General features: G+C 39.5%; 1 protein-coding gene across 2 annotated transcripts in view; it reads right to left on the bottom strand.

The window, feature by feature from the left end:
* The window catches only part of SHQ1 (SHQ1, H/ACA ribonucleoprotein assembly factor), a 54,297-nt gene that overhangs the window by 11,517 nt on the left and 16,052 nt on the right, over nt 1–26,728 (bottom strand). Inside the window, exons 8-11 of one of the 2 annotated variants that reach the window (XM_057422912.1) lie at nt 22,103–22,257; nt 20,285–20,338; nt 17,636–17,759; nt 11,167–11,287 (exon numbers count right to left, since the gene is read on the bottom strand). In XM_057422912.1, coding sequence (XP_057278895.1) covers nt 11,167–11,287; nt 17,636–17,759; nt 20,285–20,338; nt 22,103–22,257 — 454 coding nt within the window. The remainder of the gene's footprint in view (nt 1–11,166; nt 11,288–17,635; nt 17,760–20,284; nt 20,339–22,102; nt 22,258–26,728) is intronic. The other variant, XR_008973985.1, reaches the window with a different exon arrangement.

Raw genomic sequence — 26,728 nt, forward strand, 5'->3', positions numbered from 1 at the left:
AAATCCAGTATAAAGAGACTATTTTTAACAAGAGAAACCCATCACTTATCTTCAGGTGACAAAAAGCAGTTCTGCGCCACAGGCTAATGTGGAAGAACCCAGTGGGTTTAAGGGGAACATAAGATGCTTTCATCTTGAAATTCTGGCTTTTAAAAGGCATTAAATGAATTCTGAAACTAAGAGAATGATATACTTACACTTCAATCCGACTTGCAGCCTTGTAAACATGAACCGCTATCTACATAGCTTAAAGTATTACAGTTTGTTAACCATAAATCAAATATAAAGCACAGCACCATCGTTTCAATTTAAGTGACTTCTTTTATGTTAATAAGTCTGAGTATTTCAAGTGACTTTCCCTCCATATTTATTCTGAAATTCCACATACTTCTTTCATACTGATCTAAATATTGCATGAATTGAACTTCACATTTATAAATATTTAAAAAAAAAGATGAAGCTTTCCAATATAACATCTTACTTTCATTACTTGGTCTTTTTGATAAGTTGAAACCAGACTTTTATAATCACGGATTATAAAAGAAATCAAGTACAGCTTAGTTATGTAGCTGATCCTATGAAAATATTCATAAGAAAAAACAGACTTGGAATTAATACTGGACTATAAGAAGAATCTGAATGTTATTTTTATGTTTTAGGAATACTTTAACTGAGCTTAGAAGTAGCTCAGTGTTGCCAAAATAGCTTCAGAAAGTTGCAGCCAGTCCAAACATTTAACAATGGCACAGCTTCCAAAGCCATATATGATAAATACAAATAATGAAAGATGACTAGATAACTCACCACAATAGAGACAGTGAGAAAGGAGCAGATTTTATAACATGATAGAAAGTACTGGCTACGTTACAGAAACTGAACACTGACAATTGTTCTACATTAGCCCTGTCTCCCTCAAATTTCTTAACTGCCATTACTTAGAACTTGGTCTTCACCATTACTGCTGGTGATCCAGATGCAGCACTCTTAACACTGTAAATTATACAATTTGTATTACAATATGGGAATGAAAGGTACTCGCACAAAGCAGTGCAGAAAACGTGAATTTCAGTGTCAGGATAATGCTAGTAAATTCATATATCACAAAAATAACAACAAGGACAATGGACACATTAAAGGCACAATAACAAACACATTACTCCAACACGACCCTGCCCCTTTACAATGGGATTTAACCACCAAACAACAGAAGTCCTAGTCAGGCTGATGAGAGTTTTAACTCCAACACTGCTCCATTGCTTCTGACTGAGGCCCTTAACACTTAAAGGGAGAACACCACCTGTAGCCTCCTCACTCACAATCCATTTTCAACTCACACAACCCAAACATAACAAGACACTGTACCTGAGCATCCTGCAAACTCCTGGCAGGAAATCAGATTTTTGCAAGGGCATAAACTGAATGGCCTGTTCCCATCCTCTCATTCCACACACTGCTGTGTCTGTGGGACACCCACTATCAGATACTCTAGTGGATGATCATGCCCCTTATGAATAACAGTAATTAATAGTAATAATAATAGCACCACCCCCCACTGAATTGGCTGCAGATCTGTCTTCCTGACCACAACAGGACAGCTTGCAGGCGATGGCCCAGTTCTTGCAAGGAGATGTTCCCAGGAAATAGTGGAAAGCAGACATTAGGCCACAGGCTAAGTTACCATCTCATTCCACGCTTGTTTCCTCTCTCATTCTACCTCTGTTCTGTCTTGAGATTCATGGGACAATCACTGCAAGGGGTAGGTAGAAGAGACCAAGCAAGCTACTGACAAGGTTGGAAACAAAACAGGAAGACATTATCAGCCTGCAGATCAGTTTTCCACTTTGATCACAGCTGTACACTCCACTTGCTTAGAGAGGCAACAGCCACACAAGCTCATTCTTCCCCTAGTCAAAACAGAAGAGGAGTCAGCTGAGATGTGCTGACTGAAAAGCCATGACACAGATCACTGACCCTTCCAGCCGGAGAGGAACTGCCTCCCAACAACTTTGGAAAATCAAAGCAGTAGCCTGAGGGGGAAAAAAAAAATGGCTTTCTTCTTTGCCTTCTCTAGCCACAGCAAGGTGCACTCAGACACAGCCTGGAGGAATGGGAGCTATAGAAAAGCAACTGAATAAATAGGAAAAAAAAACAACAGAGGAAAGGAGAGGAAAGACATCAAAGGAAGCTGCAGCTAGCAGCTGGGAGGAGAGATTAAATCCCTTGTTAAAAATCCATGTTTTACAGGGCTTGCTAAAACATATATAAAGGGGAACTTCTGCTATTACATCCACCTGTCTATCACCTTTTTCAGCCTTCAGGGCTAACAGTGTTTTGCTTTAAGCCTCTTAAGTCAGCGTATTACATTACTTGGGTATTGTTATTTACAAAGTCCTCTACATGCACCTACTGCTTTACAGACAATTGAAGTGACAGCTCAAGCCTTAAATAAGATGCAACATTTAATGAGAGGCATGCCAGCTCAGGATGACAGTAAACAAAAAGAAACTGTATTAAAAACATGCATCAAAACAATGAAACAGGAGACATACAATGTGCTTGCAAATTATTAGTTACTATTTTTAAATCAAAGAATGGAGATCTAAGGATTAAGAGCAGATGATTTGGGATGAAAATAATAAATCTGGGCACCAACAGCCTATGTACTGTTTGATAGACTGGTAAACCCTTATTTAAGTTTTAAGGAAAATGACAGCATTTTCTCTTGTAAGACTAGAAAAGCCTGGTTTTAGTAGCATAATAAATAATACAGAATCTCAAATACTTTCTGCACCAGACCCATATCTAGTGTTGGAACCACAAGGTGTTTTTTAGCAAGGCTATCTTGGTGGAAACAAACAAGACAGTACAGAACTACCCAACATTCAGGGGAGAATGAGCCACTTCGTAATTCCTCTTCACTAGGAAAACAGGAAAACTTACTGCTGCCTGAATTTTTCCCGTTTCTGTTCAACTACATGGATCTTATTTGTAGTTCTTTTTGTTATACTAAACAATGGCTAAGAACTGAAATCTATACCCCATCATGTCTGCAGACAAGTCCAAGCCAATCTTTAACTTTCTTATCAATGAACTACTGAGTTCATTGGGTCTCTCGCTGTAACACAGGTCATTCAGACGTGTATATTCATGGAACCTTTCTTGCCCAGATTCTCTCATTTTTTCAACATCTTTTGGAACAGACACTAGAATTAGTCTGTGGTTTAACACAGTCTCAGAAATCACCTATTTTATGTCATGCCACTTCCTTCTCCTAAATGATACTACTCTGCTTTTTCAGCTGAAGATTGCACTCACCTTCTTACCTCTTCAGAGATAAATAGGTGCTCAGATTCAAACCATTCCCAAGCACGGCTCAGCCTATTTTGCTAGAGCTGCTGCCCTCAACTGTCTTGTACTCTCCAATGTATAACTGTGATCTACAACCTTTTATTGTGAATATGCCAACTTATACATGGCTGTATTAAAATGTACATCGTTCAGTTGCACGTGTTGCCTGTGCAATTCATTTTCTCTTAACTAAATAAAATTTAGTATTACAATTTTTTATTTAAAAAGGCATATACTATATTTTCTTACAGATTGTTAAAGATATTGGACTGTACTCACAGAGACTCTGAAAACAATGGATTATCTTAAGTTTATATAGCAACAAAAGCCTGCCTTTTTACAGGCTTTTTTCACCCCCCCCCTTCCAATGTTTCCTAGAAACTGACATATTAGTAACTCCTACAGTGGTGTATGTAAACTCAAATATGCATAAAATGAACCTCAAAGAGAACATTTGAAGTGGCCACTCCCATTATTGGTAAAAGCTCAAAAATCAGCTGGGACATCTGAAAGTTAATACAGCACTGCAGGCTACCGAAGAAGTGAATGAAAAGCAAACCTAATGCAGCTTGATTTCTTAAGGCAGTAAGCAAACATACTGCTGCATGCTGAACTAGCTGCCAGCAGTAGTAATGCCAGTTTGCAAAGCCTGCTAAGAAGGAATTACAGTAATTACAGCAAGTCATCACAGGACAGTAAGGGTGAAGCAAGACAACCAGATAAAACACAGCTTTCTTGCTGTGTTTATGCAAAAAAACGTAATCACAAGTAGCACCATGATTTTCTGGTTTATCCCTTTTACCTGTGTGGCTCTTACAAAGATGAAATAGAAAAGGAAAGAGCCTTCAAATAAAAAATGTCCAGACACCAACAAATTAGTTTGCAGGGGTGGGGCAGGGAATTAAGTGGCTCCAGTGTATCCACAATGGCAATACTATTGAAGCATAGTCAAAAATATAATCCTCTAACTACAAGGCAGACTGAAACAAGGGATTTTGTGATGGTGGCAATGAGGTGCTTACACTATCTTGTAAGTAATAAAACTCGCTACATCAGAACATAATGCTGATGGCAAGGCTGCTTTCAAAGCAGTAAGGTGAAAGCAATTCAGCTTGCCTCTGCACTACCTGCTTTGAATACTGGAGTTTTTAATCCATGCTGACATTACCACAGCCTCCACTAAGCCAAAGTTAACATGGGCAGCAGTGAAGGCAAAGTAAAACCTAGAGAGTTTTAACTGTAATAGAGAGTAGAGCACAGTTGACCGTAAAACTAATACACATAAAATATAATACTACAAGAGGTATATTCTGCCTAAGGTCTCAAATGTATGAAGTGCTTTAAACATGCTGTACAATTCAGTTTAAACCCACTGAGCCAAGAAGCAGGATTTTCATCCAGAACATATTACTGCTTATACCTTTGTTCTTCTGAATCTTGGATGCTGAAAATTAGCATATTCCTTGAGCATCTGACACCATTTTAAAGCACTGATTAATTTTCCTTATCTGTTAATACACTCCCTCCTCCCCCCATTACAGATTGAAAATTTAATAAACATGTTGGCAGTTCATCATTGAAAACCTTTTAGGATCATTTTGTTCCTGCATCGTCCTATCTGAAATGAATGCTTTCATAGCAGAGGTGCAGTCGACAAGTTACTGTTCAGCCCTCATTTAGCAATACACTCCTGAGTTTCAAATGTTACATGGCAATGCCACAGAGTGAATAGGACTGCGTGAATATCAACCCTCCAAGCAGCAAAAAGATAAAAATAAAAAATAAAAATCAACAGCCTGGTTTTGCTCTACTCAAGTATCTTGAGCTTTATAAAACCCTGAACCACTAAAGCCAACAAACATGCCAAGAAACAGCTGCAGAAATGGCACAATGAAAACAGCTTCTACACCGTTTGAAACACTTTTCAAAGTTTCCCAGGTCTTAGCAAATAATAACCATGGCAAATTTCTTCAGTTTGCAGACAGACGATCAGTTTCACAAATAATTTTAACATGCAACTGGAATATACGTTTAAATTCCATTTGCATTAATCTAAAGATTGTAATCTTTAAGCTTCTGTAAGCAAGTATGTTATATGCTACAAAATATTTTCCAAATGTAACAAAAGCTTAAGGTAATTCTTTCAGGAAGGCTATAATGCATAACCTGTTTTCAAATGCTTTTTGCCCTACAAGCAAGGACAGCATAGGATAAGGGCAAGCTGGTCATGTGTAGCAAGGTACAAGGAAAATAAATAAGATGCTCTACAGAGTAGAGAACCTAATGCAAATTAGTAATAAACCCATATAGCTATGTAAATACTTACATGAACTGAAGAGAGGCTTTTGAAGATTCAGTGTGGTACAGTGTATTTAAATAGGCACTACCAGAGTCAAACTACCAGCACTACTCTGCTGATCAAATGTATGCTTTAAGAAGTGTTAGAAGGCTGTCTCAGACATTGAAACATGATCCTTTTTGCAAACAGAAAGAGATGGTAACTTGTAAAATAAATGTTAAAAGTCAGACAAAGCCAAGAAAGAGGGCAGAATGAACATAAAGAAATCTTTCTTCTACCAAACTTTAACCAATGCAACAAACTATGATGCTGAAGGTCGCGTTCCTTACTCCTTTGTGCACTTTACGATCCAATGTGACACAGGCAGTAAAAATCCTAGATCTCAAAGATCTTATTTTCTTATTCTGAAAGACTTGGGCTCCTTAATACCTTTGCAGCATCAGGTCTTAACTCTTCAGGCCCACATTACACTATATTGATTAACACAGTAATTCAGAAAACATGGGGAAAAGGAAATGGGGGCTGAACAATCACAGTCAATCTCATCACCTCAGTGGCATGCTGTGAATGTAATTAATCCTGCATTTAGAGAACTTCACATCCTACACATAAAGCAGCAACTCCCTGCTGGCTTCAGACTAGGTAATTTTGTAACAAGGACTAGGTTTCAATTATAACAAAGAGATGAAAAGGAAAACAGACCTATGAACCTAGCCTATCTTCTAGGGTATGTTTCACCTGCAAATCAAGACAAGCAAACGTAACACGCTTAGGAATATCTTCGCTTTAATTTAGTTAGTTCCAATAAAGACAGCAGCTTCTACAGAGACTGTAAATGCCACCAGGAATCCTGACTTTTCTTTAAAGTAAATAGTCCATGCTTGACCTGGCATGTTACACCTACAGTCACCCAAATTAGCAAGATTACATTTGTCTTAGGTTGTGGAGCACGTATACTTACACGTGTACACAGAGCACACATACACTAAACCAGTCTATATACCAATATAACAAATCAAGTTGCAGATACAGTTCCAAAGGGCTTACTGAGGCAGGTCATCTCTCTCGACATACAGATCACCTTTATTGTGCAAGTTGAAGCTACTAGGATACACAACACAAATAACTCTGTAATTTTTTGCAATAGAACAGATGAATAAGAGGTGAGCCGGTAAGTTAAAAAGTAAAAAAACAGTGATAATGAAAAATATAAACAAATTACGTGGGAACATCTTACTCTCCTGCATTCCTAATACCCATAAATCTTTGAGAAGTATACAACTGTAATAAGTAAGTGTACTAACCCATTGGAAACTGCCAGGAACACTAACAGCTTCACCTCAAACCCAGGAACACAGAAGATATATATTAAGTAAAGTTACACATTTTAAACTACACATGTTTTTAAATGTCAAGTAAAAATACTTAAAATCAGCACAGGCTTAATTGCTCTCTTATGCAAGGATGCAGGACAGCATGCACTGAACTGCTTGCCTGAAGAAGGACACTAGGAAGTCAATCAGCCCTCTACCTAGCCACTCACGTTATGGCCATCAGGCATCAAGCAGCTCAGCTACCAGAAGGCACATATGTACAACAGTGGACAACAAAAAGCAACATGAACAGAGAATAGCACAAAAGGGGGTACAAAAAAATGGAGAAAGGCATCAGACTGCACAAAGGAACCTCAGCACAGCAAGAGTCAGTGGGTAAATGTCCGACTTCCAATAAAGAACACAACTACGGGGTCACAGACATGTCAAGTCCCCACCAGCAGAAGGGGAAAAGCTCTCCTGCAACAAACCCACACCCAGACTCCCCTGATCTTAGCAGCCCATATTGCAGCTATCAAGACAACCATGGTTTCCCCAAAACTCCTCCTCTCCCTCATCTCCTTCTGCTCAAAGTAAGGTGTGAAAGATGGAGAAAAGCTCAGACTTATAATACAAATTCAGTCAAACTTCTCCTTGGAGAGGCTGCCATATGTATAATAGGGGTTTGTAAAAGCTCTGACCTAGAAGAAAAAAAGGCATGCAAAGCAGACAAATTAAATTTAATTTTATTATGGAAATGAAAGTAATAACAGGAGTGACAGCAGGGTGGATGATAAGCTCACTTAGCAGGGGGATCAAATGAAGTGATGACATGTCATTATGACCTCAGGGGTTAAAGATGCAATTTTCCATCTGGCTGCATCTGGCTTTTCAACACAAATGTTGACACCACCTGCCGAGATTTACTACAAGCTGCCTTTGTCTCGCTTTTGTTACCCAGGTTAACATTTACTTCTCCCTCTTTTCTGGCAAGTTTTGCTGAGCAACATGCTCCCTTTTTTCAAAGCTTAATGAAAGTTGAAAGGATTTACATGCCTCTTTATAAAATAGATCAGATTATTAATAGTAACTTCACAAGCAGCTCCAAGAGAGATTCTAGAAACCTAGAAAGCTGGTGAAGTTAGCTTTACGATTATGAACAGGAAGATGAAATTTCAGCTATACTCAGCTAAAATCCTGCATTGTCTAAGACTTGTAGTACTTTTCACTTAGTAAGAGGTACCTGAATGAAATAATTTTGCTGAGGGGGGGGAAATAAATAGACTTAAAGCACTAGCTTCTACTCATACCCATACCCAAGTGATTATTAGCCACCTGCGTGTGTTTTATTCAGCTTAAGCATTTCCAATTACAGGTACATTGTGCTTAAAATAAATCATCTTTTGCCAGCCCACTGACACATTCACTTATTCATCTAACTTAGTCACAGCCAAACTATGATCTCAAACCAAATTTGTAATCAGCTACTGACACACTGTTGGCTACGAGGTTTGTGTATTTAAAAGCCAGTACCTACCAGCAGCGTTCCTCTTTTGGACACTTCAACTGGAATAGGACTGTAGCTTCCCACCACTTGATACCTCCATTACCTTTTGCCTTCTTTTCTAAACCTACAGCTCCTAGACTTTTCTCTGCCAGCATAGGTGAGCTAAAAACCTTGCTTCCAGCTGTTTTTAAAGTGACCGTATTCTTCACTAAAAAGGACCTACGGTCTGCTTTAACTGCTTAAGCAAAGAGGCCCCAACCTCCACTAGGACTTGGTTACATAACAGGGAAAGAGAGGAATCAAAAGAAAAACCCTCCAAAGGTTTTGAGAGTGCCCTGGAACTACAGCTAGGAGAGGAGGAAACTGAGACAAAGAAAGTTAATGAAGCTTGCAGGGAGCAAAGAATAGTTGAGACACAAGAGAGAGACTGACCAGACATGCAAATAATGTCACTGAAAGACCACCACAAAAGTACCTACACACACCTTCACCTCCCAAACCTCTTTCTCCACAAAGGCAATTACCAGAGGGATGTTACAACCTTCTTCCCCTGGAACAAAAGCTGTACCACCCTCCTCTTCAGATGCCTTACTCACCTCCGGGAGCTGGGAACCCTTGTCCTTAATGGACAAGCCACGACCCATTTCTGTATCTCTTAGGGTATTTTCTGAATGACAAGAGAAGTTGTTGTTACCTTCAACATAAGGGAAAAACCAAAGTGTTCCTGTTCACTTCACACATGCTTAACTCAAGCACATGCTTCACTGCTAAACAGAACAGGAATGACTTAAGCATATGCTTAAATGCTTTCCTGATTCAGACCCTAAAAATAGGAGAGGTTTCTGCAGTTCCTCTTTCTCCTGTTCTCCTAATGACAGACAACTATTGTGCCATGTCATTATGACAATAAGATCGCTTAATTGCCCTCTTTCCAGAAGCTGTCAGTTCTGCTTAACTGGTACATAATGTATGCGTCTGGGAGTAAATGTGTTAATGTATCAGTCACTTATATCTACCATACGTTTTCCTCTGCTGTATTTAAAGAAAGCCTTGTTTTTTGACTGACTTGCTAGATACTATACACACTGATATGGGCAGCAGTAATTTACAGTCTTATGTGAAAGATGCACAAAATAACTTTCTCCTTCCCCACGTACTTTCTCAACTCCTGTATTTAAGGTGTGGCCAAGACCTCCTCAAAAATGACCGTGTAAAATGAACTGGCTATTCCTAATTGTTCCTGTAACCGATCAGGATGGACAAATGAAAACGTTTGGAAATGCCTGTTGTTGCTTTAGAATATTTTGTGTATTGTTATCTGTAAGAACATAGACATCGAAAGCATACAAAGAATAGAAATCAGCAATATGTACAACATGTAATAAGCAGCTACGAACTGAAAGCCTTTAATTCTCTAAGAAGTACTGGTGGAGTCACACCTAAGCATAAAGCTTATGCAAGTTGGCTCAATTCTGTTTCATATCCCTCTTTCTGATCATGATTATTACTAAGTTCCCTCTATAATCCCTCACTGCTTCTTTTGTCTTGTGCACTTAAGTTATTTTTCCTCCTACAGTCTCTCATTAAATTGTGAGCTAGAATACAAAGGCTATATTTAAACGCTGTTTATGAGTCTGTATGTTGCTATATTAACAAATGCACCAATGGCATTTTTTGTTTGTATTAGTAATACCTTCCTTTTGAGAGAAATGTTACTTGCAACTCATACATGTACTTTTGAAAGCCTTCAGAGAAGGCTCCCGAAGACATAAAAAGGAAGAAAAAAATAACTGTATGAAAAATAGAATAAGACTGGCAAGAAAAATATAAAGCTTAGTAAGACTTGAACATGCAGCGTCCTTTGTTCATTTAATCCATTTCTCCCTGCTTTCCTACCAATATTTCTGTTTTTAAATGATTAAAGCATGCCGATATTTCTAACCAGTCTGGTTGCAGGTTCCCAAGACTCTGGAAATAAATGAAGCCATGCTGGCTCCAGTTGATAGAACACAGGTGAGATGCAGAAGTGCTGAATAGGCACTTAGTCTGGAAGTGGCAGAGTCACTGTTTCCTCTCAAGTGAAGTGGAAGCCACAGCATACTGCCAGGGAGAGTGAGCTGGCAGCAAGTACAGAGATAAGAGTACACAGTGAACAGAGATCTGCAACACATTCTGCTGTTAATAATCAATTAGTACAACTGCTACAATCCATAAATCAACTGTTTCATACAGATGTAAATGGTTTGCACGTGTCCGACCGGGAACGGGAAGTTGTCATTTCTACTGGAAATCAAGATTTTAATCCCAAACTAGGAGTTGCTTCCAACCTTTTTCTTAATGCTACATGAGTGCCATACAAACATTTTTCTTCCCAAGATCATAACAGAATGAAAGTTCTCCAGAAGCTGGTCCCCTTACACCACCCCACCCCCACCCCCCCCCAAAATTAAGATATTAATGAAAATCCACATTTTTATTTAAAATGCAATTCCTCCCTTCCTCCCCCAGTGGTGTCACTACATACAAAAATGCACTGAATGTCTTTGCTTATGTAGTAAGAACAGCTGGACAGCCAAGGTTACTAAATGAAAACCACTGATCACATTTCCATTTATAGGAGATGGAATTTTACTGATACTTGTTCATAGATGTAGTATGCTAAAAACATTTCCCGCACCAATAGCTACCTAAGAACTTACTTAGCTTTTTGAATCCAGATGCAATAGTCTGTAATGAAGAGATCATTCAGGATATAGGCAGGGTCATTCTCCATAAAAATCTTGTGAATGTCCAGCAGACACTTCAAAACTGCAGCTTTTCCTGGAAACAGATTTTTAGTTTTGTAATTCACCAGAAATCATAGATAATCTTTACCACCTTCTCACCTTTGAGACTTTAATAACCATACTATCTACAAACATTTTGTACCTTTAAGTTGATTCACAGTCTCTGAGTGGTAGTAATAGGACTATACCCTTCAGTATCCACTTCTATGTGGATGTGGAGCCTCTGAATTCAGCAGGAATCTCTCCTCAAGACTAAAGTCTCAAGGCAGAGTCATGCATGTAATTCCCTGCAGCTGAAGCAGCCCCTTCCCCCAGCTTTCCACTTCTGAGCTGTGCTGGCCTGAACTCCAGCACAGTCATACAGTTTGTGAAGAACGAGAAAACTTATTTTGCTACGTGCCTAACACAAACACCTGCCTTGGAAAGGAGCAAGGCTGGGAACACACAGCCTACAAGAGGGTCAAGCACGCAGGAGCCACAGGAATCGTGTAAGTCAACATAAGCGATGCCATCAGCTAACATCTCACCATGGCTTTAAAGTAGCAGAACTCTTCCTGCTTCTGTTAGTTACAGAATAATTTGGCAAACTGAGCCCCCAGAAAGAAAAACTCACTTCAGGCTCCAGGTGGCATCATTGGCTCTAGTTGTTAAATACAGTAAAAGATTAAAAACTTGCACGTTTTCTCATTCTACAACTGGAAACCTTTCCGTAGTCTGTTTGATTTTCCTCATATGCAAACATAGTTTATGAAGAAAGCAACTGACTGATGTAACTTCCAATTAGCTGGAATCTCCTCCCTTAGTTTTCTGATGAAAGTTGCTAAAGGGTTAAGTGCTGGAACACTAAACAAAAATAAATAATTCTTTTCACTGTTTAATGGGAGGGAAAAAAAACCTAAACCCCATTCAAATGAAAACAGCCGCTACTGCAAATGGAATCTAATAACCCTCTCGCAAGAGGCTGCCTCCTCCTAGGCTATGAAAACTGAGCATAGATGAACTTGGATTTTACAGCCTTTAGAAACAACAGAACTCCCCCTGCTGTTCAAGCATAAAATCTATTTGCTTACTTTCAAGCCTATAGGCAGAGAATGAAAGTTAAAGGACGTGGATGGCAATAAAGAGTAAGGATGTGGAGAGTAAAAAGCCACCAACAGAACTGAAAAACCCACTGGTTTGGAAGAGACCAATTGAACAAATGTCAGGAAAAAGAATATAAAATCCCAAATGTAACTGATGAACTTTTGATTGTATCACCAGCACTGCCTGTCAAACTTAACTATTTTGAAAGAAAAGTGTGCTCTTTTAAAAATAAATTATATGTCGAATGAAAATTTTGCTAATTTTTTAAGGTTCTAGCTGTCAAGCTGCCAGCCCAACATCCTCTCCTGTTACTCACCTGCCAAGTAACAATGTAAATCAGTGACTAACGCAGTAATTCTCAATGAAAAGTAGTCTAACTTCATAAATTAAAGGTTTGGATTACAGCAGTTTAATGGGCCTCTAATCAGAGAGGCTTCAAATCTAGCCAGACTTACTAAGGGAACCTTCTGTTCAAGGCAAACACACGAACTGTGGCAAACTACTACACTTCTGCTTTCAGAACATGCATCTTGTACACGCACCTTATAAACAAGACGTCCTCAGACAAAACTGCATTTAACTCCTTACCACAGGAATAAAAGAATCAGAGCTGAAAACCACTATTTAAGCCTTATGTAGGATATTCTCACACATAGATGATGATTCTTGGCATATTTCTGTGAAATTCCGTACCACAGGTTCTGTCTGGCTACCTACTTCAGTCTTCAGTAGACAGCTGGTCTTAACTTTAAGGCTGTGGCTATGTAGTCAGTAGTATTATTATTTACATTGGCTTGAGTGCTCTTTCTTGCAGTCCTTTGCCTCCCTCTTTCCCACAGCTCTTTACCATGTGCCACTGCAACTACATGTGAAACCATACAGTGAATTGGGTCAGAAAACTTAAAACACACTAATACATTTTGTCTTTTGCTGTGAAGATCTGTGTTAGAGGTAAAGGAGGTTAACAACCAACTGGCAATTGGAATATATTGCAAGATGGGATATCAACTCTAAGTATTAACCCATCATTTTTCTGAGACAAAGGTGGTTTTCTTTACCTGCCATTAAAAAAATCGTTGTACTCCTGCTGGAGAGAGGATGAGTTGCAATTTCAGAGGAAAAGAAGCAAAGAGGCTGATCAGACAAGGCAAGAATCATAGAAGTCAGAGCAGATCTGTGCAGATCACTGGATTCTTCTGGAGTTCATCGCTACAACAGCTGGTAAGTAACAACCCGCAACTTTAATTCTACAGTTGCAGAAATCCAGTCCTCTTTCCACAGACTACTTCACAAAAGGCTATAATAATAATTTGACTCCAGCTCTCTCTGCCATTTGATATAAATAACACACTGATTTTACATCATCATGAAATTCTACCAGCTTTCATACTGAATAATGGGAAGCAAAGGAAATTAATAGCTCCATCATTCTATTTTACAGCAAGTTATTTTTCCTGGAGACTTCCCTATGTTCTTCCATGTTTTCAAGAAGGAAGAGCATTTATCTAAAAAGAGAAAAATGAACTTTATTGTCTCAATAAAAAGAGAACAGCAGCATTCTTAAAACCAAGAGGAAAAGCACTCACTGACTTTTAAATGGAAATGTCCTGGTAATAACTTACCCCAGTAAAGCAATAGTACTGTTTCTAATAGGGAAATCGTACAATCTAAAAATCTTTTAGTATTAACTTCTGCATGGAAAGAAGCAAAGCAACTTTTATGTCACAGAAAAAAAGCGCAAAGAAGTTCTCTTCATTACTGGCTCATGGACAATCACTTCAAAATCAGTATTATGCAATGGTTACAGTATCAGTAAATACAGACAGAACCAACCCACATCACTTATTACAGCTCTTTATAAAAAGGGTTCCAAGTATTTGCATAAAGACGTACCTGACAAAGCTCTGTTAGTCAGCTGTCAAATGCAGTATGCACATTGTGTTGCAAACAGCATTGTAGCTGGATGTACCACTGCATTTCTTTTCCTTTATTAATCCTATCCAAAGAACAGGTTAAGTACAGTAGATAACTGCTGAATTTTGAACACTATTGCTGAAGTATTTTAAGTATTACATATCACTAAAATGGCCTATGAAAATATCTGCTGAAGACCTCAACATTCATCAGCTTAATGCATTCAATTTACAATTAACACTTTGGCAGGAAGTATTTATTCAAAATAAAGTGTTTCAACCACATGTAAGGATCCTTAATAGCTCAAAAATGCAGTATTCTGCACCTTGAAAGCAATCCACCAACACAGCTCTAAGATTTTTAAAGCCAAGTCACATAACTTGAGGCATAACAATTCAGTCCCAAAAGTACTTTGTACTTTAAAATAAATTAGTTTACTGTGCATATTATTATTAAAGCACTGTATTACCCTATGTCCCAGCTTCTGCTACCAACATCCTGAAAGAAACCTCAAGTCAAGATGCGGCTTGCGTCAACTCAAACCAATTCTCCCCTTAAGGTAAACACCATTCTCCTGCATCTATACAAGGAGGAATAGTTTTGTGTTAGTATTTAACTGATTATCTGTTTTTTGACAGTCATTTTTCATGTTCATCAGAAATATATTGCAATACAGTGCCAAACTGGGGAGACATCATTTCCAGCAAACAAAGAGGGTTTTATAAAAGAGGGTTTTGCAAAGGATTTTGTAAAAACAGAAATTCCTCAAAAGCATGGCTCAATTTCCGGTGAAGTTTGAAGGAAGAAACATCTAGACTGTTTCCCAATAAACCAGCACAGCACAGACACAGAACAAAGCCAAACCTGCTGCATTTCTTAATTTCATCCACTGCTTCTAAAGCATTTAAACCATCAGCTAAATAAAGCTGAATTTCTTCTAAAGCTTATGGCAGTGATTTTAGTGCAAATCACTGAAGCCAGAAAAAACAAGGCTAGCCTATCTCCTGTCCCACCAAAGAATGAGTGAGCATAAAAAGATACTCCTCCAGAGAAGACGGGGACTTTGCTGTTGGAGCAAGACCATCATGAGTGACACCAGGAGACCATGATGACAATCACTACTGGGCCACTATGCTTTGGAAGCATAGGGTAAGGAGGCAACATCAGCCACACGTCCAGCGTAGGAGGATGAATGAGGAAACCTGACAGAGTGCTGTAGACGCCACCTCCCTCACCCAACTGCTGCAAGTATTTTGTTGGATCATTGAATGTTCACTCATCCATTCACTGTTTTCCATCGTAGCATTAAAAGAAATGCAAACAGCTTACCTCTCATGTACTCTCTTCTTCAGAAAAAGATCTAAAAGGCTGACAGCTCTGTATTTCTGTTTTGCTATCAGAATTTCATTTTTTTTCCAGTTATGAACAGCAGTATAAGCCAGCGGAGATAAGTGAAGAGGGAGAGATACATCTTCCCCTTCGAACTTCACTACCTGACTGTTACAATGTAAATGGTACTTTGAATCATCAATAGTTTTTGGCAGTTGTGTTTTGATTGCAGGGTTTTTTTCGTTTGCTTAAGTTTTTCTGGTTCGTTTGTTTTAATCCTGCAACTCAAAAGCATTGAAAACAAACCGAAGAGCTGGTTCTGAGTGATTCTGCTGTCCAAAAAGTAATATATATACCTAGCACTTAATGCTTTTATTTGAAAGTAGTAATAAATAGAAAAGTTGCAAGTCACTTTAACAACCCAAGATAAAACATGGCTGTGTACAACTGCACAACTGAAGCTGGAATAACCATAGATTTGAAAACCTGTTCTGTTACATGAAAGCTGTCTCAGATAAACAGGGAATATATAAATAAATGTCACTGCTGAAAGGATAATTTGCAGTCATTAAGGTGACAGCTCCACTCCTGAATGTGAAACAAAACAAAGCTACATAGTGTGCAGTCAGCTTCTTATTCTTCAGTTTTAAATTAAATTTCCATTATTATTTTTATTTATTTATTTTGCAATAGAATGGTTTTCATGGCATTCACTGCTTGGTGTTTTTTTTAATGAAAACTCTACTCAGCTGTTACTTTCCTAGTAACAAGCAGAGAACTAAGATAACATATGCAGGTCAGATTTTGGCCTCTGCTTCTAAAAGAGAAAAATTATATAGGAAGTGCTAAAAGAACAAGTTTTTATGCTGATAAAAATGGATCTCTGCTCTTCCCAAACTACCACTGGACTTGCACAGAGTCATCTCAACCATTTTCCCTTATTCCTACAAGGAGCTATAACATTGAACATGAATTACAAATCCACCTCTTGCTCTTAAATGTGTGATTCTGTATTGCACATGCACAGAAAAGTTTAGGAATTACAAATGCTAATAGCTACCTTGAACAGGAAAAAGGAGAAGAGTTAATGGACTGGCTCAGTTAAACAACAAAAAAACAAAACCCACAAACCAAGAGAAGATCTAATTCTAGAAAAAGAGACCGGCAAAGAGAGCAGGAAGTCCACACGAGGGTAAGCTTTCTTTCTGTCAAAATCTCATCATCACTGACAAGGGTTAAATTAAAACAGTATTTCTTCAAACATTAAGTTATGCAGAGAAGCTGCCCAGATTTGCAACTACAAAACCATGATGAGGAGACCTTAAGCAAACAGAACAGCTGGAATAAATGAAGACGATGCTTTACAAACATCCCTTAGGAGACAAATCATGGAAGTTATCAGAAATCCTTCCAATTTTTTCAACACTGTTTCAGTCAGGTAATTAAAGAACACAAAGAACAACAGAAAACACAGTGATTGCTGCTATACCTGTAAGAGACCCTGCTTTGAAATAAAAACTTAAGACACCTTTAGAATAGGGTCTAAAAAATTTATAGCATCCAACCTACCATAACAAAAGCTTCATTAAAATGGTCATGTCCAACAGAAAAAAATCTCTTTACAGACAAATACAGTATAGAGAAAAATACTTTTAAGACCCTTTCAGTAAAGCTTTACAAAACACGGTTCAACAATCTTGATTTCTCAAAATACAAGATTGGATCAAAGATTTTTCTAAAGATGATTAATGAAATTTATTTGTATCTTTCATTCATAATATTTTCTGGCATGAATAATACATCTGAGTTTACCCCACAAGTGCATGCATTATCTGCTGGCTAATAAATGAGTTGCTTCAGGGGCTTTTCCCTGCTAAGGACACTAATTTTGTTCTCTCCCTAGCCCCATTTTCACAAAACCACAAGATGTCCAGAAATGTCACTATCTATCAAGTGTGGGTGAAACTGGCCAAAGGATTAGAAGAAATCATTAGAAACCCCAGACATAAACCGAATGTGTCTATGCAGCATCACTTCCAATCCCTAAAAAACTTACCTAGTTGCAGTATCATGACTGTATCACTGAAGGCACATGTCACCAATTCAAAATGTCTGTATAGGGGATAGCACAGCACTCTTCTTCCGAAAGATACCAGGACATCATGAATGTTAGTGAATCTCTGTGTATATCAGTGAAAAATCTGAATTAGTCTGTGTGCTTTCCTATACAAAGGTCTTTGTTTGTTTGTTTTCCTTTAAGGAAAAATATCATAGCAGAATAAGAGCACATTTGACTATGTTATTCATCTAAAAATGTGTATTTCAATAGCTATGGAAACCAACATGTTAAATAGAAACAAGACACTGCACATTTAGTTTGCATGGCAGGTTAACTGAAGTCCTATACATTTTAATGGTTTTGAACTAAAAAAAGAATTTAGAGAATGTTAGAATAAAACACCTAACTCAAGACTTTGCCATCCTTTAGATTAAAGCAATATATTACATCTGTCCCACATTATTACATATATTAAGGGGGAACTATAAAAAGCCTTTTAAGAATAAGGAAAAATTAAAACCACATGATATTAACAAAATACATGTGTACATGTAAGATCTTTAAAAATGATACATGACTTCGTCTTTCGGGAAATTACAGATATGTGAGACAGGGATAAATATACCTGCTCAGGGAAAGCAGTTCACTGTCCTTCTTCACAAGTGAGGAAGACCTCAAATTTACTCAGGCCAGAGGCATTAACTTAAGAGAGCGATTTCCTTTCCAGCTTTCACTTTTCAAGACAAAATATTCCATTTATGAATGCAAATCAAAACACCTATTTCATCTCAAACTCTCAATTTATTCAAATTAATAAAAATGCTTTGCTGACAGCCAGCACTTTTTTTGCATTCTAGAACTACCTCAACCCATTTTTCATTTTAATGGAGCACCGGTAAGCATTTAAATAATTTATGTTTTCTTATTTAATATTTAGACTCTAAGGTGTGTACATGTCACACACAGCAAAATGGCAGTCAGTTCAATCAAACCATAGCTGAGGCAATTTTGTTTACAGATTGATGAAAACACCCGCCTCTACATGGCTTGTAGAACAGATATAGTTATTAACAGCTTGGTGCCAGGAGACTGAATTTTCTGGGTGTGAAATATACTGTTGGCACAGACTGCACTAAGAACTTATATATTATAGGATAAGCACATGCAGAAAGCTCCTTCACTATGTTCGGACATGGATATGAAAAGAATTCAGGATTCAAGACAGAACTTTCAATGGAAATAAATTAAAACAGATCTAGAAAACCATAGCACTGAATGTAACATTTGCCACTACAAGAAACCTTTGAAGAACTGAACCCAAAAAATCCTGTCAAATTTCACTTTTCATCCTGCAAACTGATACTGGGCTCAGTAATTTTAGGAATGAAGATGGGACAGTCCTTTCTAGCTTACTGCCACTGTAAGAAACAGTGGATTACAGACCAGGTTAAGTCCCTTCCACTTCCAGGACCATAACAACTTAATGATACAGGCTTGTGTGCTTTCAGTAAACAATGTGAAAGTGCAAAGAACAGAACTCAGTTTGTTTCCTCTAGTCTATGTTGGTTTCAAAGGGCTAACAGCAGCTAAACAAATAGGAATGTGGCAATAACGCTGCAAAGAAGGGGGCAAGTTAAAGCAACACACGACCACCAACTGCAAGAAACCTGACACAAAAGTATTCAGCATTTGAAAGATCACACAATCATTAAACCCTGAGACAAAAGCTCTGCAACCACAGAACTGAAGTTTTCTTGCTACAAGAATATGGGATTTGGAATTCACCTTCTCCATGACAGGTGAGAAGAAAAAGAACCACCAGTCACCTTTTGATTGAGTTGTAAGAGCTTTTCCTATCATTGGTTTTCCATTTATGTCTGGGCTTCCCAGTTCTGCTCTCCCAACATATTCTGAAGCCACACAGCAGAACTGAGAAGAAGCCAGAAGGTGCCTCATTTGCAGGCAAGAAAAAGAGCGAGCTAGAAATGCAGAATAATGAACTAGGAAGGCTGAAGAAGAGTTCAGCAGTTGAAAAACCCAGAAGTGAACAATAAGCTGCTTTATCAGGGCCTGTCATCTTTAAAAGTTATTAAAACATGTATCTGAGGTAAGACTTACAGGACACACAAACACTAAGAAATTACATTCTCTGCTTTTTATGCCCTTCATATGCCCTTTCTATTTTAACATGCTTTTGATGATTAAATAGGAAGGTATCTGTGACTTCTGATCAAGGAGCTAGGTAGCTCTATTTTGTTGCCCTAAGCATGGAGTTGCATATGCGTATGTGAAGATTAATTACAGTTACTTCCTAAATAAAGGTCAGAACTTATGAATCAAGCCCAGGAGCTCAGGACAGTGTGTAGACAAGCAGCTTTTCTGTAGTGCCTATCCTCAGCTTTTCCAGAATGGGCCAGAAGGCGGCCCATTCCCAGACAGATGAGAGATCATATGCCAGCCTGGGGAGGGTGGTAGTAGCTGGAAGCCCAGAAGTCACAATCTATTTCCCATAACATTTATTAAAAAGAGGACATATACTTAATTCATCTTCATATTGAAAGAGTAAGCTTTCCACAGAAGCAACATCCACTACCAAAACCAAATAATACAGCAAGCAGGTAATGCAAAACTGAAGTTTTAACTTACCTCCAGCCAGCACAATGTTGCACTCAGTTTCCTTATGTTCCAAGACGATTCAACCTGATTTTAAGAGGAGACCTTAAAACAAGTGTTATCTAATTCAACATTCAAGACTGCTGGCAAACTATTTAAGGTAACATTCTGGCAGCAATTTAAGAACCTTTGTGAGTATGAAGCAGCAATTATTTTACGTGCATTGAAATGGCCACAGGACAGCATTAAAAATTATATTGCAATGCAGATGTTAAATAACCGAATTGGTTTCCGTATTGGGAATATCTAGCCTATGCAGAAAGCCTTTTAAATACAAGAGCAACCACAGAAAAAACAGTTTTTCAGTGGAATTCTGTCCTTTTTCACCAAGCAACAAACTTGATTCAAGAAAGCTCAAGCTCAAACGCCTTGTTTCGTGAAAACAGCTCAAGACTCTGGCTTTCAAAGAGGCTACTAAAGCCAGCAGTACATGTAAAATGTCATTACAGACTCACAGTATTTGTGTGGTAGTGCGGTCTAGTGGGATGATTATGGCAAAAAGCCAGGAATGCCTGGCTCTAGTAAAGATTTGTATGGCCTGAAGATCTTGGAGCGGTGTGTATAAAAAAACAGAAGAGGAAAAAAGACTACAGTGTGTTTTCCACATATACCATGCAGTCATTGCAAAGGTCACTAAAGGATGGTACAATTGTGTTCCTTGCATATTTGTGGTTCTGTGCAACACTAACACACAATACAACCATCCCAGATTATCCTGTTGAATAAACAGGTCTGGACATTTCTGCCATTCTAAAATCCATGCCTCACATGCGAGACTGATTAAGACAGAATGGTTTGGATTATATGTTCTAATATTTTGATTAAAAGCATTTGAGAAAACACTGTATTGGTTAATATCAGCAGAGGAGATGCCAGACACAAAGCCGTATCTGGGAAGTGAGTCCATTTCAAAAAAGCAAGCTGTCCACAGCACAGCATGGAATCCATCCTAAACTTCCACTCTTTTCTTAATTCTTAATATCCTGTACAAAGCCTAGGATACAGAACATAAAGTAAAGCTGGCTGCTGCTTGTGGAAGAGACAGGCAAACACCAGAATCCTGAAAATGGAAACATGCCTTCCCACCTCCCTGAGTGTTTGAACACCAGAAAAAGAATACTCTGCATTAGCATTTTATTATTATTATTTCTTTTATGTGTGTCAATTTTGAAAGTTTTAAATGCCTCACTCTGGTTTCCAGAATGCCCCAGGAAACACCTTTCATGCTTTGTGCATAAGCTTAAAACAAGGTACCCACTAAACAAAGTAACTCTTGGAAAAATCACTTTTTTAAAAGGCATACAATGGTAGCCTAATGCATAGGTTTAGTCTTACAGACAATGATTTCCCATACTCTCTCAGAATCCAAATCACTAGTGGTATTATTACACATACCTGTTTGTAATAATACCTATTATGTTGTAATTCTCTATTATGGAACTGTCCAAACCACAGAAGGAAGAACGATCAATGCAGAAGAGTAATTATTTTGTGAATCTAAATTTACATAAATCGACATATCACAATATAACACAAATCAGAAACAAACAATTGTCTGGAGTCTCCTGCAACTGCAGTTCTCTTCTACAGCTAAAATGCTGCTCCAGAAGAGCAGAAGTCTTGAGAAATCATAATAATCCCCACATGCATCCCAATAGCTAGAGATGTAAAATCTTTCATTTTAACTTAATTACATATTTTTAATGCTTGGAAGTAAATTCACTTTAAAAGGTAAGCTGTCTAAATGACAGCAAAGGGTCCAGCAGTAACTTCCTGAAACTTTTGACTTACATTCTTGTCTCCTTCGTTGACACGGACTTCATAGCAATAGGCCAGAAGGATATCAATTAAACCAAGATACACATGATGACGGCTTCTTTTATCCAGAAGGTAAGATTTATTTGTGAACTTTCTCAGCTGCTCTCTCTCTTCCTCAGAGAAGACAACTATAAAAAGTATAATTGATTATGAATTTAAAGCTGGCACATTCATTTTAATAGGTGGTAATGCTACTTAAACAGTCTCTTTAAAAAGAAGCATGTAACTAATCATGGGTCACTCATCATTCAAGAAGAAGCCTAAATCATTCTTACTTTCATTTTTAACTTTTATTAAACTCTGTCATGTTCCTTTCAAAGTCAAGTTCCAGCTCTGCAATGTGCTGCATGTACCCACCCCAAAAGTGCCAAGGATTTCTGTGGACATCTGGGTATCCTAGCAGAGATAAATGTATAATTCGAATCCAAGTAAATTTAAGTCCACATTGTATGGGATAAAAATAAGAAAACAGGATAAATATTTTCTTATTACAGAAAAGGGTAGGAGCTAAAGAAATAGGGAAGGTGAAAAAAAAGAAAGGTACAGTTCTGCATTTCCAAGACTTATCAATTTTGACTCATGACCTAGACACGATTTACAAGCTTTGTTTATGCTGTGTGATCACATCATTTCAGTGTCTGAAGACAAAGAAAGATCAAAATCCTAATCCCACCAATGTTGGTATGAAAGCTGTATCTCCTTCCAAAGACTTATGGTACACTATGTAAATGACTGCCATATTTTGCTTATCTTCAGTATTTAGAGTGGCTATATTGAGCCTACCCCAAGAATCTTGTCACCTGGTACTTCCTCTTTGAGATGCTTAAGGAAGACAACAGCAACACAGGAGGCATGTTGTGACAATGTATCAATCATAGAATCATAGAATCGTTAGGGTTGGAAAGGACCTTAACATCATCTAGTTCCAACCCCCTGCCATGGGCAGGGACACCCTACATTAAATCATATCACCCAAGGCCTCGTCCAAACTGGCCTTGAACACTGCCAGGGATGGAGCATTCACAACCTCCTTGGGCAACCCATTCCAGTGCCTCACCACCCTTACAGGAAAGAATTTCCTTCTTATATCCAACCTAAACTTCCCCTGTTTAAGTTTTAACCCGTTACCCCTTGTCCTGTTACTACAGTCTCTAATGAAGAGTCCCTCTCCAGCATGCCTATAGGCCTCCTTCCGACACTGGAAGGCTGCTCTGAGGTCTCCACGCAGCCACCTCTTCTCCAGGCTGAACAGCTCCAACTTTCTCAGCCTGTCTTCATACCGGAGGTGCTCCAGTCCCCTGATCATCCTCGTGGCCCCTCTCTGGACTTGTTCCAACAGTTCCATGTCCTTCTTATGTTGAGGACACCAGAACTGCACACAATACTCCAGGTGAGGTCTCACAAGAGCAGAGTAGAGGGGCAGGATCACCTCCTTGGACCTGCTGGTCACGCTCCTTTTGATGCAGCCCAGGATACGGTTGGCTTTCTGGGCTGCGAGCGCACACTGAAGCCGGCTCATGTTCATTTTCTCATCGACCAGCACCCCCAAGTCCTTCTCCACAGGGCTGCTCTGAATCTCTTCTCTGCCCAACCTGTAGCTGTGCCTGGGATTGCTCCGACCCAGGTGTAGGACCTTGCACTTGGCATGGTTAAACTTCATGAGGTTGGCATCAGCCCACCTCACAAGCGTGTCGAGGCCCCTCTGGATGGCATTCCTTCCCTCCAGCGTACCAACCGAACCACACAGCTTGGTGTCATCGGCAAACTTGCTGAGGGCGCACTCAATCCCACTGTCCATGTCAGCGACAAAGATGTTGAACAAGACCGGTCCCAACACCGATCCCTGAGGAACACCACTCGTTACTGGTCTCCAGCCGGACATTGAGCCATTGCCCACAACTCTTTGTGTGCGGCCATCCAGCCAGTTCTTCATCCACCGAGTGGTCCATCCATCAAATTGATGTCTCTCCAATTTAGAGACAAAGATGTCATGTGAGACAGTGTCAAATGCTTTGCACAAGCCCAGGTAGATGACATCCACTGCTCTACCCCTGTCCATCAGTTCTGTAGCCCCATCATAGAAGGCCACCACATTGGTCAGGCAGGATTTCCCCTTAGTGAAGCCATGCTGGCTGTCACCAAGCACCTTGTTGATTTTCAGGTGCCTTAGCATGCCTTCCAGGAGAATCTGCTCCAAGATTTTGCCAGGCACGGAGGCGAGACTGACTGCTCTGTAATTCCCCAGGTCATCCATTCTCCCCTTCTTGAAAATGGGGGTTATATTTCCCTTTTTCCAGTCATCAGGAACTTCACCTGTCTGCCATGATTTCTCAAATATGATGGCCAGTGGCTTTGCAACTTCATTTGCCAGCTCCTTCAGGACCCGCAGATGGACTTCATCAGGTCCCATGGACTTGTGCACATTCAGGTTCTTAAGATGGTCTCGAACCAGTTCCTCTCCTACAGTGGGTGCAAGATCTTCATTCTCACAGTCCCTGCATCTGCCTTCCAAGACTTGGGTGGTGCAGTCAGAGCCTTTGGCAGTGAAGACCGAGGCAAAGAAGTCATTCAGAACCTCAGCCTTCTCCAAATCCTGTGTAGCCAGTTCTCCCAAGAGCTTCCTGAGGGGTCTTACATTCTCCCTAGTCTGTTTTTTATTTGCTATGTACCTGTAGAATCCCTTCCTGTTATCTTTAATACCTCTAGCTAAGTTTAATTCTAACTGGGCCTTAGCTTTCCTAACTTGGTCCCTAGCTTCCCGGACAACATCCCTGTACTCTTCCCATGCCACCTGTCCTTGCTTCCACTTATTATAAGCCTCTTTTTTCAACTGAATTTTCCTCAGGAGCTCCTTATCCATCCAAGGAGGTCTTCTGGCCCTCCTGCTGCACTTCCTTCTGGTTGGGATGCAACACTCCTGAGCTTGCAGCAGGCGATCCCTGAATATCAACCTGTCTTGGTCCCCCCTGCCCTCTAGGGCTGCATCCCATGGAACCTTCCTAAGCAGGTTCCTGAAGAGGCCAAAGTCTGCTCTTTTGAAGTCCAGGGCAGTGAGCTTGCTGCACACTCTTCTCACTGTCCTGAGGACCTCAAATTCGACCATCTCATGATCGCTGCATCCAAGGCTGCCCTGGAGAGTCACATTTCCAACAAGCCCTTCCCTGTTGGAGAGCATGAGGTCAAGCATGGCACCTCTCCTTGTCGGCTCCTCTATTACTTGCAGAAGGAAGTTGTCTTCTACACAATCGAGGAACCTCCTGGATTGGTTGTGCCGGCCCATACCGTCCTTCCAACAGATGTCAGGGTGGTTGAAGTCACCCATGAGAACAAGGGCCTGTGAGTGTGAGGCTTTTCCTATCTGTATGTGGAGTGCTTCATCCGCAGGTTCTCCTTGATCAGGCGGTCTGTAACAGATCCCCACAGTAATGTCTCCCATAGGGTGACATAGTATTTCTTTAGAAAGAGTAGCATAGACACAGATAGCTAGGATTGAATATTGCATGGTAACCTTCTGAAGAGTACTTGAAACACTTCAGAAAGGATGGCATAAGTGCCTTGAAATAACAGTAGAGATTAAGCAAATAACTGATGAGAAGCCAGCCCTGTACAAACTCACTTATCAAGAAGCCATTTAGTACAATTAAAACAGCCAGAAGCCAGAGGTAAGAGATTTTCAGCCAGGCTGCATGGAGCGCAGGCATTCCATGTCAGCAGGCTCTGATTCACTGAATAGGACAGATGTAGTGAGCACATTTTTGTCATGCCACAGAAGAAAGTTACAGGCAAAAGGTGACTTGACAGGAGACATGTTACTAGCCTGACAGCTGATGCTTTGCTGCATTGAGGAAGTCACACTCCATAATTTCTTCAAGCACCAGTAACATTAGAACCAGCTTGAGTTTACAATACCATGACTGAAGGAGATATCTCTAAGGACAGGAACAAGCCTAAGACAGCACTCTTAACAGCAACTTAACTCACTGAATTTTATTTATTCTGGGGACGAGGGGGCAAAACCAAAACCTTACAATTACTACTGATGTATCTCTTGAATTATACTTTACTACCCCTTGAGTCACTATGTTCTGGCACGCTTACCTGAGAGGCCAGAGAAAAGCTGTTTGCAAGATGTACAAACTTTAACATGTAAACCAATTAATGGTTAATACACTAAGCTGAGGATGTGATACTAAATATTAGTATGTTCCTCACCCCAATAAAGCTAGACTGGGTGACAGCTGGGAAGGATCAGCCTTTGTGGTTCTGAGACTGATCCTTGAGTATTGCTGAGCCACCATCTTCCACCAGCTTCATCAGCATTTAAATCTTGACCTGATAACTCAACAATTACTGCCCCAACCTGATCCCTGCTTTTCCAGTTTAGGCTTTTAAATGTTCCACATTGGTATTTACCTGTGGAATCCTTGAGCTACTAACAATCCTACCTGCAATTTGACCATTCCTGTTTTCCTGCAGACTGTCTCACAGCTCCTTCCCAACAGCATGAGCCAAGGTACACACAGCTGGGCACAACCCAGAATCCAGAGCCCTGGACCCCGGGACACAGATAAATCCCCACAGGATTGTGGGATGTTACAG

The sequence above is a fragment of the Pezoporus wallicus genome, unplaced genomic scaffold (assembly GCF_028554395.1).
Source record: "Pezoporus wallicus isolate ANWC-B61680 ecotype Strahan unplaced genomic scaffold, APGP_CSIRO_Pwel_v1 contig_7073, whole genome shotgun sequence".
NCBI classification, from domain to species: Eukaryota; Metazoa; Chordata; class Aves; order Psittaciformes; family Psittacidae; genus Pezoporus; species Pezoporus wallicus.